The sequence below is a fragment of the Echiichthys vipera genome (assembly GCF_963691815.1).
Source record: "Echiichthys vipera genome assembly, chromosome: 10".
NCBI lineage: Eukaryota > Metazoa > Chordata > Actinopteri > Perciformes > Trachinidae > Echiichthys > Echiichthys vipera.
In genome coordinates, this window is record NC_139835.1 from 19915448 (window position 1) to 19934263 (window position 18816).

The 18816-nt window shown below is 40.7% G+C and overlaps 1 protein-coding gene across 1 annotated transcript; it reads right to left on the reverse strand.

The window, feature by feature from the left end:
• Nucleotides 1–2590: 2590 nt before the first annotated feature.
• On the reverse strand, nucleotides 2591–13737 carry LOC310953201 (protocadherin-17-like; the record flags this gene model as incomplete). Its single annotated transcript, XM_083922160.1, has 4 exons — nucleotides 2591–3168; nucleotides 9730–9899; nucleotides 10051–10109; nucleotides 11269–13737. The coding sequence occupies 4 exons, from the start codon at nucleotides 13735–13737 to the stop codon at nucleotides 2591–2593; spliced, it is 3276 nt and encodes a 1091-aa protein (XP_083778286.1).
• Between the last annotated feature and the right edge of the window lie 5079 nt (nucleotides 13738–18816).

Here is an 18816-nt window from a genome sequence, read left to right on the forward strand (position 1 = left end):
ATCTGAATAGATCATTTGTGTATGTAAAATGTAGAAGAATGGAGGTATTACACAGATCTGTTTCATTGTCTGTAATTCCCTTTCACTGTGACTGTAATCATTCTGAGGGACAAGTCATATTCATTCAACACTGCATGCAAGTCCTTAATCTGCATTCAGCTCCCCTCAACATGGCACTTTTTTGTCAAGCATCTGTACTGAAACATAGTGCCAATTAAGAAAGGGTTTGGTTCAAAGCAAATTTTGCATAATAATGGAAAAAGTAGAAGTTTAACCTGTTTTATTTCCTTGTGATGTAAAACAGTGATAGAGTGTTATGAAAAAAAAGGAGGAGTAAGTGTCGCAGCAAATGGTTCAACCCTCTTCTATTTGACATTCTGCTCACCTGTCTTCATCCCCCGTGTTCTGATACCCTGGGACTGATACAGATAAAATGATGTGATGTTTCTGTCTGTATTTCAATGGGATGTGTTGCTGTGACCCACGCAATCTCCCTCTCAAAGAGTATTTCAACTTATGCAGATGAGCTCATCAGAGCTGCCTGCTGAGATGAGACATCTAGGTCTGGAATTGTGTCAATACCAGCACCAAAACAAATGCAAATCGAAATCCAAATTAATGTGTTTTCCCTGAGGAGAAACTGAGTCGTACTTATAGTCAGCTCTCAGTAGATGACAGGATTCTGTTATCCAGAGCTCATAAAAAAAAAAAAAACAAGGCATTCTCAAACCGCTCACTGAGCCGGGGTACAAAAGTCAGTGTCTCAAGATGGAGAATCTAAAACTAAACTAAGTTTAAAAAGCAAAGCTTTTGTGTGATTGTTTTGTAGATGAAAAATAATTTCGCCATTTCTAGGTTTCTAAGTTTAGTGATCTCTCAGTAAACATACCTCCATGTTTATCCTTAGTCATTCTTAAGGCTATGTCAAGCAGATGTAGAGGATGTGCTGGGTTTTCTAAATAACTCTGGGCCCCGAGACACATTCATGTCCCTCTTTTCTGCTTGAAAGAATAAGAAGTAGCCCGTTATGTTTGGAGTGAAATGAGCAAATGGATGGATTGCAGGGGTTTAGGCTGTTCTAACATGTCTGAGGACTGTAGCCTACTGTCACTACACCCACCCTTTCTTCTTGACTACTCAATGCAAACAGGATATTTGCACATGCACTCTTGCATATTTTTTGTTTCAAATAGAGCAAATGATGGACATGCAGAGGATGCTGTATTTTTCATGCTGTGTTCTCTTTTTATTTACTTGTGATAACCTTGCACTATTTGTTCAATGCTTTAGTGCTAAGATGACCCAATTTCCCCCACAGGGATCATAAAAAATGTATTTTATACATCAAAGAATTCATTGCAAAAAATGTTTGCTTGTAACGGTCTGTTGCAGCTGAATGTTAATGTTTTTTTGTTTTGTTAGATTTATGTCTCATCATTTGTCAGACACACTCATAAATAAATATATAATCACAAGTAGATATTAACTGACAGCAGCTCTGATGGCTTTGTATTTGAGAGTAGAAGCGCATGAGCAGGATTTCCATCACCAACTTATGATGCATACTTATAATAAAAGCATTGAGCAGAGGAAGTCAACTCATATTCTGCTGGGTGCACTAATACACAGTGCCTGTTTTTATTTGCATTTTTGAATATAAATAGCTTTGAAAAATGTTGATTGTGATTTTTTTTTTCAAGTTCCTCTAACTAGGATCTAGACTACTGCTAGATAACATGTGCTGGTATACAGAGTATAGCTAAAGATGGCACATTTGCAGAGTGCTTTTTGTAATGAACATGTGTTAAGCACCTTGTAGACATAAACACTTCCCTCACAAAAACATGACAGCTTCAGAGGTTGTCACCAGTCAAAAATAATTGCCTTCCATGCACAGTGTATACAAATTTAATAAAATACACAACAAGTACAGTAGCCCACATTCACGTGTAAGCTCAGCTTATTTTCACATAAACTGCAGAGGACAACAATAAAATTACAAATACATTCTTAAAAAACTGTTTTTATAGGAACCTCAAATGGTTTTATGAAAAGGGACATTCCCTGTTGCACCACCATTAACAGTTCATAAGACACTTCACTTTTGTATTTAACATCACTGATATGTATTTCAGTTGCCTGTGATATTCAAAGAGATGTTCCTTATACACTAAATGGAGACAGGAAGCTTCACTGTACATAAGCAGACAGGACTCAATAGCTTAACAGTAGCAATTTGTTCCACAGCCTCACAAAATTGGAGCTTGAAATGTGTAAAATACAGACATCTAAATTGACAGGTACAGTACACCATGAAAACACTTGAAATCAGATAAGCACTGATCCCCCCCCCCCCCCCCCCCCCAAACCCCAAACCCCAAACCTTCACAGCAGTCAAGGACACATATTTCACCTAAACACAACAAGTCACAAACTAAATAAAAAAACACAGACAAAGCAGATGGTTTTTGGTTATACAATGCGTGTCTGGACACCTCTGGGGGTCAAAATAAATCACCTCTTGGTCATTAATCTGTGATATCATCATCACACCCCTGGCAGGTGAGAGCGAGCGGAATCACCTGACCTGTCAGTTACCAGAGTCCCGCGGGTCGAGAGCACAATCTAACCCCCCACACTCCTGGCTGATGACAGAGCTGTGAATGAGGCTGCTGGACAGGGACTTAGGCCTGAGCTCGCAGGTCATGTAGGAGGGCCCCTCCAACTCGTTGTGCAGTGGGGAGCACTGGCCATCTGGAGGGCCATAGGCACTGCTGTCTGAACCCCCCTCCCTCTCTTCTTTGGACTCTTGGTTGGCCAAGTCCAGGGGCATACTACTCTTGGTGGGACTACTGGACGCGGATGGACTCTCCTGTAGAGGTTGGCTTAGTGCATGCTGCGATTTTAAGTAAGGTTTGACATTGGCCACAAGGATTGTACTGTCCCGCTGTTCCTTTCCAAACGTGCTGAGGGTTTTTCTGCTGCTGCAGCTGATGGTGCCATAAATCTCTGTCTCTACCATGGCATCCATTCCCACAGGGATGAAAAGGTTGGTGCGATTATCGGCGCTGTCTGCTTGGCTTCCTACCCGTAACTTTGGCATCCAGCATCTGTCAGAATGTCCCAGTGCACGACATTCATCGGTGCAGTGGACTGATTTGTCTTGCTCTGCAAAAACAGTTAAACATTTGTTATTAGACCCTGCTGGAGTAAGAATAAACAACCTAGAAGAAAATGTAGTTGACACTTTGAAGGATGAGCAACAAAAAACACCACACAAACACAAATTCCAGTATTATTCTTAAAATCACACCTAATAATAGTATCTTTCTTGATATAAGTCATTCAGTATGCATCACTAGACGTTTTCAGAATAAAATAAGAACCAGCAGCCTGTTGCAGCACAGTTCATATTGAAACTACAGACTTTTCTATTCCAGACATCACTCACGATGTAACCTTGGAATGACAACATCATACATACGTCATGCTGGTCAGTATACCAAATGAGTAATTCAAGCTATCCATGGAACCTTTTTCCCTCTGCTATTCTCAACAACCTGTGTAGGTGTTCCTGGAAAATATCATCTGGTGCAGAGGAAGTGATGTGCTGTTAATTTACATTTCCAGCAGCAGCAGCAGCAGTAGTAGTATTGGTGTTGGGTACACAGAAATACAACTGTGAAATTTGCATGAGCAGTGATTTCTGAAAGTGGTGAAAAACTATGTAGAATGTTGTTAGTTAAAATATTGGCATGGCTCCTTATTTTCAGTTTTGTATCATATCTGTTTTTCTCAATTTATAGGTATTCATTTTGTGAAAATGGGCGGAAATAAGATCAATATCTAAGGTTAAAATTCAAGGTGAAATTGGATCTTGGGAATTCAATTTGTAACACAAACACTCATTCGTTTGACCTTTAGTAATTTGTCTAATTGCTTTGAGGGACTCAGGTGCATTCTCAGCAGCTCATTTGACTTTCCTGCCCATTTTTCATTTACCTTCTTATTAATGGACCTAAATTCAACCTGCCCTTGCCTCAAGAGAACCTTATTTAATATAACGGTGGTCAAAACTGTATTTCTTGCAGCATGGAATACAAACTATGTTTGGATATGTGCGCAGAGATATGAATTGACTTTAAAAATTTGGTCAAAAATAATGAGCTAGAAAGGTCCCATATTTTTTCCATGTCTATTTTCATGATTTAAAACAGGTTGAGATGATATATAAATACTGTGAAAAGTTTTAAAACACTCAATCTACAGAGAAATGCACACAGACGAATTCAGAAACTGTGCCTTTAAACAAGCCGCCAGGACTTCTGTACGGTTGTGATGTCACAAGTATACATATAAGTAAAAGTGCAGCCAGTAGTCTTACTGTCATTCTCTGGCTGCAATAATGCCGAAGAGTCACCAAAAGTGCACATGCGGAAGACCCAGAAAAGTGGACCAATCACAGAAGACTGGTCTTTTTGGGAAGGGGGGGCTTAAAGAGACAGGAGCTAAAACGTAGCATTTCAGACAGAGGGTGAATACAGATATATTCAAAAGTAGAATTTTAAATTGAGGGATTATTATTTATGTCACTTGGTGTAAGGAAAACATGCAACCTCTTCTTCCTGGAAACTTTTTGTTGATTGAAGTGGTTCCCTGATTATTCATGTAGTAGGACTTCAGCTGCATTAGTTGATTGATGCTGAAAACCAAGCCAAACACCACAGGACTGTACAACATATGCGAGTGAATGTGTATTAGTGTCAGCAGTTAAAAGTGGAGCAATGTAAGGCTCTATTTTTTTGCCATAACTCAGTTTTTACATTTCACAGGATGTCTAACCCTGGTAGACATGAAATATAAGCACACAGTGAGTGCCACAAAGAATGAGCCAATTTCCATGGTGTTATGATGAAGAAGGTGTCATATTTTTCTCTAGCCATAACACTGCGCTATCAAAATTAATTTGACAATGATGCAGGTATTTTGCATGGAAAGCCATGAAGCGAAATGTCAAATATGTCTTTGTAAATTGGCAGTAAATTATACTTCCCCTTCATTTGTTATACATAGAAGCAGGATTTCATTTAAAAAAGTATAAATGTAATATTCCTGTTTTTCTGATGACTAAATTAACTTGAAATGTGTTTTCTTTGCTGTGATTGCCATGAGGTTTTAATATCATCCTTTACGCTAGATATGCAAACAAATTGAAAATAGTGATGACTGATTTTATCAGAATTATGTTTTTTATTTCAGTTTCGTATGTTGTGTTTCCTGTCTTGTAAGTATAAGGAATGAATGAATGAGCTTGTAAAATGCAAAAAATATAACAGACACCAATTTCTCCCACTCTATGGAGCGGTCTCTCCCAACAAGAACCAAATGTTCTTGGTAAAATATTATGATAGAAAATATAAAAAGTTCTCACACAGTCACCCATTAACACTTCACACCACTTATCTCCAAAAATCCCAACCAAAAAAATTCAACCTGTTATTTTTTAATGGGAATAACCACGATTTTATCCAATGACAACATGGCATGATACTCTACTGATCACCTCTTATAGCATTAGTTTATAAATGAGGCTTCTCTATTTTGCTCACATGCCAATCTGTGATATCAAAGACAATGAGCAAGTGACGAATGAGGCACTTGATCTCATTTCTAAACCTAACCCCTGATGAGGACAAGAATATATCAGCCTGGAATGAGGGAAAGCTCCACACGACGAGGCTCATCCTAGAAGAGGTGGGGAGCTCCTCTTGTTCAAAGGCAGCAGTACCTTCCTCGCAAAACCAGCCTCGGCCAGTTTGCTGGAAGAAGTTTAAACAAAAAAAAAAAGAAAAAAGAAAAAGATACCGTCTCTGCGCCATGAGCCAGAGAGATGTGAAAAACAGCATCATGTGCCACGCAAGTAAGGCAGGCTCATTTGCAAAGTGCCACCACTATCACATAATGCTGCTTAAGTCCATGAACACCCCCCCCCCCCCAAAACCCCACCGCCACCCACCCACACACGCACATACTTGCAGCCACAGGACAAAATGGAACAGTTAATTATCCGATGACTGGACAGAGATTTAACAAGCTAAAAGGGGCTGTTAATTTTACACCATAACTGTTTTAGAAAATTGATAAGGAATGCTTACATTACGAATGTTAAAGGAAATGCAGATCTACGTTTTCTGCCAAAAACCATGTATCACATATGTTCTTTATGGCCTACAGGCATTTCTTTATGACATTATGTGTTTTTTTATAATGTATGTGGTGAGATGTTTTAGGATAATGGGTGTCCTTTCGCATCATATGATCTATTCGTAAATATAGCTTTTGGTTCACATGGATAATTGCCTGAGAGATAGTTTGCAGTTGAAATGTTGCCGTAATGCATTTTTAGAAACAAAATTAACTTAAAACGTAAATGTGTACATGAACAAGGAATTGACTCTGCTTTTGTGCACTTATTTGGCCATTAAAGTATCCTTTATTTGATAGAAAATGGGGTGAGAGAGAGAAGGGGAGGAGCTTCAGCCTCTTTATATGGGGCAACTGCTCTAACCACCGGCCGCCTCTTGATTTAATTTTGATAGTTTGGGAAAATCATACCTGTTTACACATCTGAATGTAAACTGGCAATACTCTTTTATTGCATCCTAAGTGGATATTGTACTTTGTGGATAGTCTTTCGCAGTGTGAAAGTCTGTTAATGTTGTTTGTATTTATTGTTGTGATAGGTTTTTTTATTCTGCCCTCTTGGACAGGTCTCTCTTAAAAGATACTTTTATCTGGCAAAATAAAGGGGACGGAAATTAAATCAAATGCAAGAATTGCTTATATGTAGCATAAATGACGTTGGTTAAAAGGTTTAAAATAAAATTAGATCAAAATTATGATTTTTTTTATGTATATTTATAAAGTCAGTTCAGGCTAACTTATCAACAGAGAAGCATGGTGATTGCAGTCTGTTTTTAATATTCTACTGACTACTAACCTCAGTAACAAGTCTGTGGTGCACCAAAACAGTGTAACTGTGCCTGTATACACATAACTGCAAGATTGTACAACCCATTTTTCTATTGTTGGATTTCCAAAAGAAGTTTAATTGGCTGCATACTGTGATGTTTCCTTCTGTCCTGTTGCATATTATGTGAACTTACACTGTTACATTCTTAGACCATTCTGGTGCTATCACTATCAGGACTACAGTACGTTCAAGAAAAAACACAGATTTGAGTTCAAATGCATTTTACATCAAAAGGGAGAACTAAATAATGGCTTTGATTTGGAAAAACCGCAACACAGATCCTGCATATTATAACCTCTTGCTTTGAAGCAACTACACCTCGGATTACAGCTCTGTTCCCCATGCATTTGTGTTTCTCTGTCCTTTTTTTATTCCAGCGCCACAGAGAAAAGTATTTTTTTTAAGGCGCAGATACACGAGGCCAAAACAATAAGTATATGCAAGGAGAAGCAGGGGAGATGCTGAATTAATTTCCATGGTACCTATCACCACTGCAGAGGAGCGAGCAGATGATGCTGATGCAAAGTGATGTATGTGCTTAGAAGGTTAAGTCAAAACACAGTAAGGTATTTCTGTCAGTGTACTATTTGTCTCGCACTATAACCAGAAGCAATTTAAGGATCATGTCTGGATATTTTCCTGTAATTCTCAATGCTTACAATAGATTTACATTTGTTTGGCTGTCCTAATCACGTCTTTATAATAATAATAATAATAGTGACACAATAGCTGTGATCTTATGGGCAACTGTGAGCATATTCTCGAAAAACAAAGAAACTGCCTGCCCATTATAAATAGAATCAGAGAAAGCCTAGCAACATATCCACTGTGCATCTGGTGTCTGTGAGAGTGAATAAATATTCAGAGTGCATGATAGTGGAAGCTGCACAGGTGCATATATTACCTGTATCAAAGCAGCCAGGAGACTAGAGGGATGGTAAAGGTAAAGACATAAAAGCAATACTACTTAACCCACAAGCTTTTGTGTTGGTGCATTTGCAACTAACATTCTGTGGTGTCTCCATTTTGGATAATAACGTTATCTTGTCAGAATCTGCAAAACAGTGGCTTTTTGCTCAAAAAATGTACCTGTATGTGTGTTTGTGTGTAAGAGAGAGACAGACAGAAGGAGTGTGTGGGTTGAGGGTGATGTTTTGTGTGATCAGGTCTAAGGCATTATGCGTAATGTAGATCTTCCATCTTGTACTCAGGAGAAAGTGACACCATTTAATATTCAACTGACCAAGCCCGAAAGAGAGCCCTATTTAATCTAACCATTAGTTTTGTTTTTTTAACTACATTTCCCACATGCAAACAGGAAAGGCATTAGCAAAACCTATTAATATTAAAAGCCATGCCCTACTTCTTTGCATTTCTCTTATCTAACAAATGCAGGTCTGTAAATTGACTGACATTCCCGTCAAGTAAGCGTCAGCGCTGCACATGTAAATATCCAGTCTCCCATGTACAAAACATCTCTTTCAATATCTATTTGATTGGCCTTAGAACTTGGGCTGAATCAGATTCAGCAATGTGCTGCGAAAAAACTGTGACTGAATTTACACCTCCCACAGAGTCAAGTTTGGTCTGCCATAATTCCTCGTAGTGCACACACACTTGCACGCACACAGGCACGCACACACGCACACACACACACACACACACACGCACACACAAACACAAAAGTGAGACACAGAGAGTGAGAGAGAGATTCACACATCCTTCTGGCAGCCGCAAAAGTGTTTCCATCTCTGCACTCCTGAGCACGCACCAAACAAACAGTTCATAGCAATGTAAATGGTGTGGAAAGTACTGAATGGGGACCTGATGACCAGAGCCATCCTGTTGCAAGGCTCACACAAGGAAATGAGAAACACCAGCACTTCACTCAAGTCCCCCATTATCTTTTATCTCACCAGTGAGAGTTGCTTTCATAGGTTCAGTTTATATAGCTAAATATATGAGTCCATATCAGGTCAGCCAGGTTCCCACAGATTGACAATCATCTATGATTGTACTCCTGGCAGTGTGGATCATTTCGTATTTGTGAAATAAATTTTAACATTTCTATTTTCAGTCACCAAAAAAGCAAAGCTCCTCACAAAACAGTGTAACCATGGCAAAACCGATAGTAACTGAGGAAATCTTTCCAGGCAAAAGGTGGAAACACTCTGTCATGTTGCACCAGAAATACTTGTCATTTTTGCACTGCAAGTGTCTGTCATGCTTTCTTGTCTCTGTCGTGTTATTCAAGACATTCATGCAGTGAATCTGTGTTCAAATAATGACGTGATCAAAAGAGACGCAGACGGAGGAACACTTTGCCATGCATATGAGCTTGTTTGATGGCAAAATCAGACACAAGATGTTTGAACATTCTACCTTCAGCCAATGGACTCTTTTATCCCTTTTAAACTACCATCTACCTTCCACTCTGACACCTTCATCTTTGCAACACACCTCAGGCAGTCTGCAATGTAAAGCAGTACAAAATAACACTACCTGCATCTACAAACAGTGTGGATTTACATATTCCATGTTAACTATTTGTCTGCGTTGGCTGTACCAAGAGGCTGGTGGACCTCCACTTTGCCAGTCAGCTGCGTGTTATCAGTGCATAAAGTATAAAAAAAATGTGAAGAACAAGAGTCAGTTAAGCATCTTCAAGATGTCAGGAAAAGAGTGCATCCACTCACCCTGCTCAAAAGGCTGGCCATTAACTGCTGTTGCTTTCATCTTGAGGGCCTCCCGAGCAGACGTGTCGCAGTGTGAGCCTTTATTAGTATCCTGGTCACTATCAGCCTGGTCACTATCACCATGGCCACTGTCTCGGAGGCTTGCTCGTTCTGCATCCTTAAATGTTGAGCTGCAGCAGAATGAAAGGAGGAAAAAAAAAAACACAAGTTGCCATTACCTCTATGTGAGCGCTCTTATTTGATAGCCATAGTCAGCTGGCTTGATACAAAGCTGAAGAAGCTAAATGCACTGGTCAGGAAGCTTTGGAATAGAGCTCTTACCTTTGAACAAATGGCTGCCTGCTGCCAGCATAATTGGGCTCTGAGGTGAAATTTTCTGTCTAGAAATGAAAGGAAAATAATAATTTACATTGCGCATGTTCAAATTTTCACACAATTTTCAACAATAGCTGGAGTTACATGACATTTAGACAGGGAATGTAATGTTCTTGTATGGTTTTTAGATTCTTATATCTTTATCAACACCTGAAATATGTAAAAGCCATACAGCACCTGTGCCAGTGATGATGGCATGATAAGAACAAATCTCCATTGTGACCATATGTGCCGCCTTGGCAAGGCAAAGGAGAAAAGCATTAGCCACTGTCATCAGCATCTTTTTTCCCCTATCTTGAGAATAATGTGTTTGTGTTGATCACACCCACATACCCTAGTGACTGGTGACAGTGCCAGGCCTTGTCATCTGTGTTATCATCTCCAAATGAGACTGTCTGTGAGACTGTCCTAGATATTTACATCATTTACAACAGATAATTCTGCTGTGCTAAACAGCACTACAAGCCCATGCTGTCAAATTAGCATGTTAGCTGGCTTGTGTGTATACAACCATGCCATCTCTACAAGACAAGGCTGGACCCTATTAATGGCCTTAACATGCCAACTTTGGATGTGGCTGGGTGGATCTGGCCCATATTTGTGGGGAGTGAAAAATGCGATTGTAAGGTTATGCTGTGTGCATCTCTCTGTCTGGTGCACATTGGTTCAGTAATGTGATCGGACAAGCTGCTCAAACACCTGTCTGATCCCACATTTCAGGCAGGGTTTTGTTTTCACTCTATAGCAGTGGATCTGGCAGGGTCACAGCAGCCTTGTTCAAGACTCACACTGTTTGCATGTCTAACTGAGAGGACTCACTGATTATGCAGGCCACCTGTACCATTTTGCAAGAGAGGACTTACAAGGGAGCAATTTCTAAAATTATTCTGATTCCTCAAATGCAGAAAGAAAAGGTCTCTTTGGCGAAATGCAGTTAAAACACATGAGTACATTCCAGCGCTAACTTTCCATATCATGCAGAGAAAATTTCACAGTGCCATAAAAGAGGAAGAAAAGTTATAATAATGATGTCTGCTCACAGTGACAGAGATTCTCTTTCTCAGTCGATTACTTTTCTTTTGTCAGATTCATATGGTAAAGCAGCAGGTGCAGATAAGCGAGAATAAAGGGCAGATAAAGAATACAGTGCAGCATCCTCCTTACCTGTATCACTGACATCCTATTTGCTGGAGTGTCTGTGCTAAGCCCGGCAAAGCTGGAGTGGCAACCTGCCCGGGGGACGGTCAGGCTGTTTGGGGTGGTTTTCAGGTACATGACCTCTGACCTGGGCAGTGTGAGCGGCAGAGGGCTCTGGTAGTCAAAACATATTGGTGATGTGATGAGAGAAGGACTGCTCACCACATTCATCCGGCTCGCAGAATCTCTCTCCTCCATCTCACTCTGCACCAGCATGATGTCACTCTTGTTGATCCTTTTCTTTTTGCCTTTTCCCACTGGAGGATTGGAGTACTCAGCCATGCGGCAGTTATAATTCCCATTCTCCTTATCTTGATGTTTTGACTTGACAGCGATGGCGGTCATGACTGCTAAGAGCATGACAGAGATAATGCAGAGGGTAACTATGAGGGGCAGGGATACATCCCACTGCTGCTGTTCCCCACCTGCGCTGGAACCCCCTCCCGCTGCCGTCTCTGTGTTCGCCTTAATGATCAGCTTAGCCACGGCAGATAAGGGGGGCTTGCCATGGTCAGTTACCTTCACCACCAGCTCAACCACTGGAGCGACCTCTTCCCAAAGAGCATGAGCCGTTCTGACCTCCCCTCCCACCGGATCCATCTCAAACAGGTGGTCGTCATTTCCTTCTGTGATCTCATAGGTCAAATGGCCACTTTCTCCGTGGTCGTGGTCCACCGCTTTCACTGTAGCAACGATGTATCCAATACCTACGTTTCTAGGCACTGGGATTTCAGCGGTATCATTCTGCAGAAGAGGCAGAATAATAACCGGGAGATTGTCGTTGACGTCAAGGATATTGACCCTGACTGTGGAAGTGCTCTCCATGTGTGGCGAGCCTCCATCTTTAGCTTGAACTTTGAACTCAAACGATTTTGTTTGCTCATAGTTGAATGAGCGTGAGGCATATATGGCTCCATTGGTGGGATTAACAGACACATAGGTGTACACTGAAACATCTCCTATATGTGACGGCAGAATGGAGTACGACACTGTTCCGTTTCGACCTACATCTGGGTCATGAGCCAGAACAGAGCCTAAATACTCCCCTGGGATGTTGTTCTCAGGCACCTGTAGCACATACACTATTTTTGTAAAGCGTGGTGCATTGTCATTCTCATCCAAGATTTTCACAGTAAACGACTTAGTGTAGTTCAAAGAAGGGATCCCATTGTCTCTCGCTACTATTGTTATATTGTATTCATCTTTCATTTCCCTGTCTAGGGGTCTGTCTGTGAGCAGCGTGTAAAAATTATCATTGTTTTCCTGCAGTCTGAAGGGTACATTTCCCAGCACCCTGCATTGAAGTTGACCGTTTCGGCCAGAGTCTTTATCTGTCACTCTTACCAAAGCTATGACAGATTCTGGAGGTGCTGCTTCACTGATGGCTCCCTGCCGGACAGAGACAAAACTTATTATTGGCGAATTGTCATTTTTGTCAAGCACTTTGACAGTAATTTTACAGTGGCCTGGTATAGGGTTGGGCCCAAGATCCTTAGCCTGTACGTCAAACTCTATAATTGGATTCTCTTCATAGTCAATTTCTCCCTGAACCTTGATGACACCAGTATTGGGGTCAATAGAGAACAAATCTTGGATTCTCTCAGATGCATATCCAGTGAAGGAATAGATCACTTGCCCATTGCTTCCCTCATCTTGGTCAGTGGCGTTTAAATCTATGAGCACTTTTCCAGGAGGAGAATTCTCCAGAATCTCAATCACATAAGAGGATTTTTCAAAAACTGGGCTATTGTCATTCGAATCCGTCACTCTGACGTTGATTTGCATGGAGCCTGATCTTGGATACTCCCCACCGTCAATTGCTGTGAGGAGGAGGGTGTGATGACTCTGATCCTCCCTATCCAGAGGTCTCTGAACCACCAGCTCTGGATATATAGTCCCATCACCCCTCACTTTTAAATCCAAAGAAAACGTATTGTAATCATCTCTTGTGACCTGATAGGTCTTTATTCCATTTTCCCCAGAATCGGAGTCATGTGCAATAGTCAGGGGGAAGCGTGTCCCAGCAGCAGCATTTTCTGATATATCAATATTAACATGATCGGATGGAAAACTGGGCGAGTTGTCATTTATGTCCTGTATATCAATCTTGATCATGCATATTTCCTTGTCGTTGGCAAACACCTCCATGGAGAGCTGACACTTTGGGTTGCGCCTGCATAACGTTTCCCTGTCAATCCTTTGTTTGGTGAATATAAGTCCACTCTCAGGGTCAACATCCACCAAATGAGGAGCAGAATTCTCCAGTACCCTGAAGTTGGATTTTTTCCCCCTCTCCATGGTCCCATATCCGGCATCTTTTGCTATATTGCCTATAACAGTACCGGGTCCTTGTTCCTCCGGAACAGAATAATTGAGATTTTTCAATGTCAGGGCTTTAACCCACAGCAGAAAGAAAATGGGTACAGAGAGACGCATCCCTTCAACTAGATATGCGGTAGTGGCAGACAGGGAAAAAAAATCCTCGTTGACTTTCAACCTGTTGATTACGGCAAACCTACAGGACTAAACCCGAACCAGGCATGTGGTTGACGCCGATCCCACACTAATTGGGTGTTAAATCGATGCGTGAATGCTTTTCATCTGTATTTTTAACCTCTTTCACATGCCGTTCGGCTATGATGAACTCTTTCTGTAAACAAAGATGACCGCCCGACGACACCTAATGCATGAATAAAAGATCAAATTCAACATAGTGTACGAGAAATGCTTTTGTTTTTCCTCGAGGTGGGGGGACCTAATGAATAATCGATGAGTATAAAGTATTAATATTCCCTACTGCATCCAAGGTTAACGCGTTTGAATCTCTGTGGTGAAGGTTAGACCGTAGCTTACAAAAGCGCATTGCCCTCATGCGACATCTACACCTAGGCTACAGCGAATACTGACATGCCCGTTCAAAATGCAGCATTGTCCGATGTTACCATTCACGATGCATTTACTTTTCTCCTGTGCGGCACACTGTTGCATATGGGTTCTGCCTCGTGTTGCATATACAGCCTGCCCATGCCACAAAGTCGAAGAAAAGCAGGATATAGAGCTGTTAATCCGGTCCAACCTTTTGTGTTCCCGTCATTCAAGAGCATCAATAGCACGGCTGCGACTTTTGCCCGATGATTGTCCTATAATCAGTCCAGTAAGCCCGTAATCCAGTCCAATTGGACCCAGTGCTCTTCCATCCTTCATTCGGACAATGTTCATCTGCACTGTCCCTGTGAATGTTTGCCAGAAGAAGAAAAAACACGAAAAAAGGTGCTGGAAGATTTCAGATAATCAGAATTAATCGCTTTTTCCTGCGCTCAGTTCTCTCCGCGTCAACTGTTGAAACCTGCTCCCTTCGCAATGAGATCTGACCGGAATCCTCTCGACGCCTTTATAACAGACACCAGTGTATATCTTGGTGCATTTAACATAGTTTCTGATCGTCTTCCAGCAAATGAGTGAACAGTGACAGATCTTGCCTTGGGGGGGTTTCTCCAATAGGTCTGGCAAGATCGCATGAAGAAGGGCTGTTCTAGTGCTACGTGATTCATTTACTGATGTGCGCGCACAGAGCAGCAGCATCACAGGGAAAAACGTGCTGGAGGATGTTGCTCCTAATACATGTGGATGTGAACTAGGGATTAAGGATAGATCTACGAAATGTGCCTGGATGGGATGTAGGAGAAACAGTGGGGACTTGACAAGTGGTCACTCTGAGGGAAGAAGTGGATCAGATTGGCAACGTGGTGTGGAAATGCAAAATTAAAGATAACAAAATGTTTAAAGATTAACTGCGTTTCTTCCCTTCAGAGTGCTGTGTTCTCACTCAGTATAAATTATGCTCTTTGGATATTCAGAAGTGAAGATTATCAATATTCGAAAACAACACCACCTGTCTCCTCTGCTGCACATTGTTATCGCCAGATTTAAGAGAATCCAGTCACAAGATAGAATAAAGGACAGACTGTGGGTGTTTTCAGAATAATCTCAATAAAGGACATAAGAGAATTACTTGTGCTTCTGAAAAAAGGTTTATTTCACAGCTCAAATATCACAGCTGTTGGTATAACCTGCCTTCTGCAGCTACCACACTTGCCTCCAATGGCCTATCCACACCAATCTCATATCTCATATTGAAAAGATGCACTGACATTTAGTTAGCTCAGCATTTCAACAATATGACATTTGCATTTTTATTCTCACTTGACCAGATCTCAGTGACACGTGGGGCTCCTTTGGGGATGCAGGTACACTATGAGAGTAATTCTGAGAGGAAGCTGTGTCAACATTAGGGCAAACTCAGTGTGGCCCGGTTCCTCATTTAATTCCATGTTGCTCTGGATCTAAATCAACCTTGAGTTGTCCCTGAGTTCATTTCCATTGTCTGAAACATAGCTGCTTTCCTCCTCTGGGGAGCATCAACTTTGCCTGACCAGGGTGCAGCCTGCATAAATTGGCCATTTCTGCAGGTAAGAGATAAGGACAACAAAGGGAAACTAATTATCATGCAGTCTATGTTAAAACCTCAGGAAAGGACTGCTATTGACAATTGTGTCTGCATTGTCACAGTCATACCATTCAATATGATCTGAACTCTGAATGAGAGGGTGGTTCATATCCATAATAAATAGGCCACATCTTAACGTGTGGCTGTGGCTGCCTTGTTTTTGCACGAGCTGACGATTTTGTCATGGAGAACTTTCTCTAATGAGACTACAGCACCTGCCCTAGAATGAACCGCCATCTCTGCTGCTTTGTTGGCAGTAAAAAGGCATGGATGCATCAGTTGTTTCATGACGAATTGATTTTTTACCTGAAATCACATTATTATGTTGGTGTTAAATCCTACCTGTTGTAGTTCCACAGAGGTTGAAATAACAAAGAGCAGCTATGCTCATTTAAGTATACATGCAATATCTGTGCATAGCTCTCATGTGATTCGCTTACCACTGTGCACAAGCATGATTAGAGGTGAGATTAAATTGTTTATCATTCTGTTTTAGCGCCCGTCGCTGGTTGCACCACACCTCAAGCAGCACACTGGAATACTGATGGTGGTGTGTGAGAAAGATGATCCACAATTCACTGAATTTTGCCGCAGAGTAAATGGAAAAGAGAACGAGTTGTGTTTCATTATGTATACTGATTTCACACCTAAAGGAACATGTACATCAATGCTTTCTGATCAGCTAAACAGGATTTTAAGAAATAATCTTAATCAGTCACAGACACACAAAAAATTACAAAGTTAAACAACAACAACGTTACTTCCCTAAGATTTCAAAAGTAGACACAAATAAAAGTAAGTTATTTGGATACCAGTCTTGTATCTTTACCACTATACTACTATGGTGAATATAACTTATGTTTCTCTCCAGTCTTTTATAGCCCCAGTATTATACCCTGTAATAATGATCCATATCCCTGCATAATCCATGTGTCATGACTCCCCCAGCAGAGTACCCAATTTAAAAGGTCAGTTGACTCTAGCCATGCATAACGGTTTAGTTCTATACGTCCAGATTTGGTGAAATCCACTCCTGAAACTCTATAATACAATAAAATAAACGGAATTAGAGAATCAAAGAAAAATATATTTGAAAACCCATAATAGACATCACACCTTAATGCACAGGTTAACCAGGGCTTCAAATGTGGTTCAGTTGATATCAATGAATTGTGTCCCTATAATGCAGCCTGTTCTTTATAAGAAGTATGCTAAAATGGTGAAATCTTACCCCACTATTAAACTTTACAGTTAATAAACAAACAGTCTGAATCCTTAATCAGTAATGAGAGTAATACAAATTCACTGTAACACATGGGACATGGGACAGTTGCATGATCAGCACCATGGAGAGCACTATAAAGTACATCAAACAAGCAAACAGTATGCACGTCGGGATATTCTGTTCTACTCTCTCACATCTCTTACTTGATATAGGTAAACATACATTGAAAAAGATCCAATATTTTCATCTCCCATTTGTTTGTAATGTTTGCAGGCTTTTTAATCGTAAAGACTGATATTCTCATATTGCTGCTGTGCACACAGGTCTACTTAGCTGATAACCTATCTCTGTCTTATTGTTGACATATTGCATTATATTGATGAGTTTCATGTTCAGTTTACTGATTAGGATGGCACCATTTACTATTTGTCACTGTGCATTGACGGGGCAGTGGTGGTGGGGGTTCTGAATTAATATTGCTGTGGTATATTATGAAGGGAGAAAAGGGTCTCCAAAATGCCTGTAGCCCCAGGGCCTAAAGTAATATTAAGGCACCCATTGTCTATTAGAAGCATGCTTTTTAGAAAGTTTCCCAGTTACCCTTGATAATCCTAAAAACTGGCCACACTTTTCATTGGGTGTATTTCCTTAGTAGAAAGTAGTTGAGAAGAAATCTGTTGGGAGAGGTCTGTGAATGCATCCAGAGTGACCGGGGCATTGTTTCTAGAAAGCAGTTTTGCAGTTGCAAGACATTTTCCAATGCTTTGACCACCCAAAACAAAACCCAAAAAGATTTTCCCTTCTGTCAGGGTTGCAGCAGATCTTGAAACTGCAGCAGATAAAAGCAGCACTCGTGCATGGCTCAATATCATCAGGGGCAAGTAATATTTTATCTTCATGAACATTTTCCAGTGTTTTAGGTGACAAGTGTCTTTTTCCTAAATTAAAAGATAACTATGGTGATATTCTACATTTTGCTTAATGTCCACAAGTCCCACAACAGCAGCAAAACCAACAACGGATATATCCTAATAACAAATATTGGCTGTATCATCAGAGCCTCATTTAGCTTTTTCTTCTGAGCCAAACACTACTAAAAACTTGTTGGTGAGCCAAACTGTCAACTCTGTCTCGTAGATATATTATTATAGTATAAATTATAGTAATATGGAGCTATGGCCTGATGGTCTAAGATGCATATCATGGTGTTGCATCACCTCTTGTTTGATATCAGCTGGCGGCCGCTGTTGCATATAATTTACATTCTCCCCTAACTTTGTTGGTGTCTCTACTGACAAAATATATGCAAACATGTCAAGAAAGAAAAAGCTTGCTTGATTTAAAAACTAAATAAAGATATAGGATACAGACATGTTTTCTTTACACAGTATGACCAGACATTGACCTCCCACTGGAAGCCATTTTTCCTGCATTCCTGAAGGTTGACACTTATCATGTGAGTCTTCCACAGAGAGGTAGAGAGGCTGGCTGAGTGCAACAAAGGGAGTGTCCCTCAACTCACGAGCCTTGTTATGATAAATGTCGAATGAATGATTTTTGTGACAGACCGGCTTTAAATTTGCAAATCCTCAAGGGTCAATGTGCCAATCTTCCAACAATTCAATTCAGAATCAAAACTCATGAGTCTAGTTCGTTCTCCATAGCGTGCGGGGCCAGGAGTGGATGTTTTTGCATTAGCTTTTAAGAGAAACTCTCTTTGGCTCTGATACCTAAGTCAAATTTCTGCCAAATTCTCAAAAGTAAAAGTCGGACTTGAAAGCAT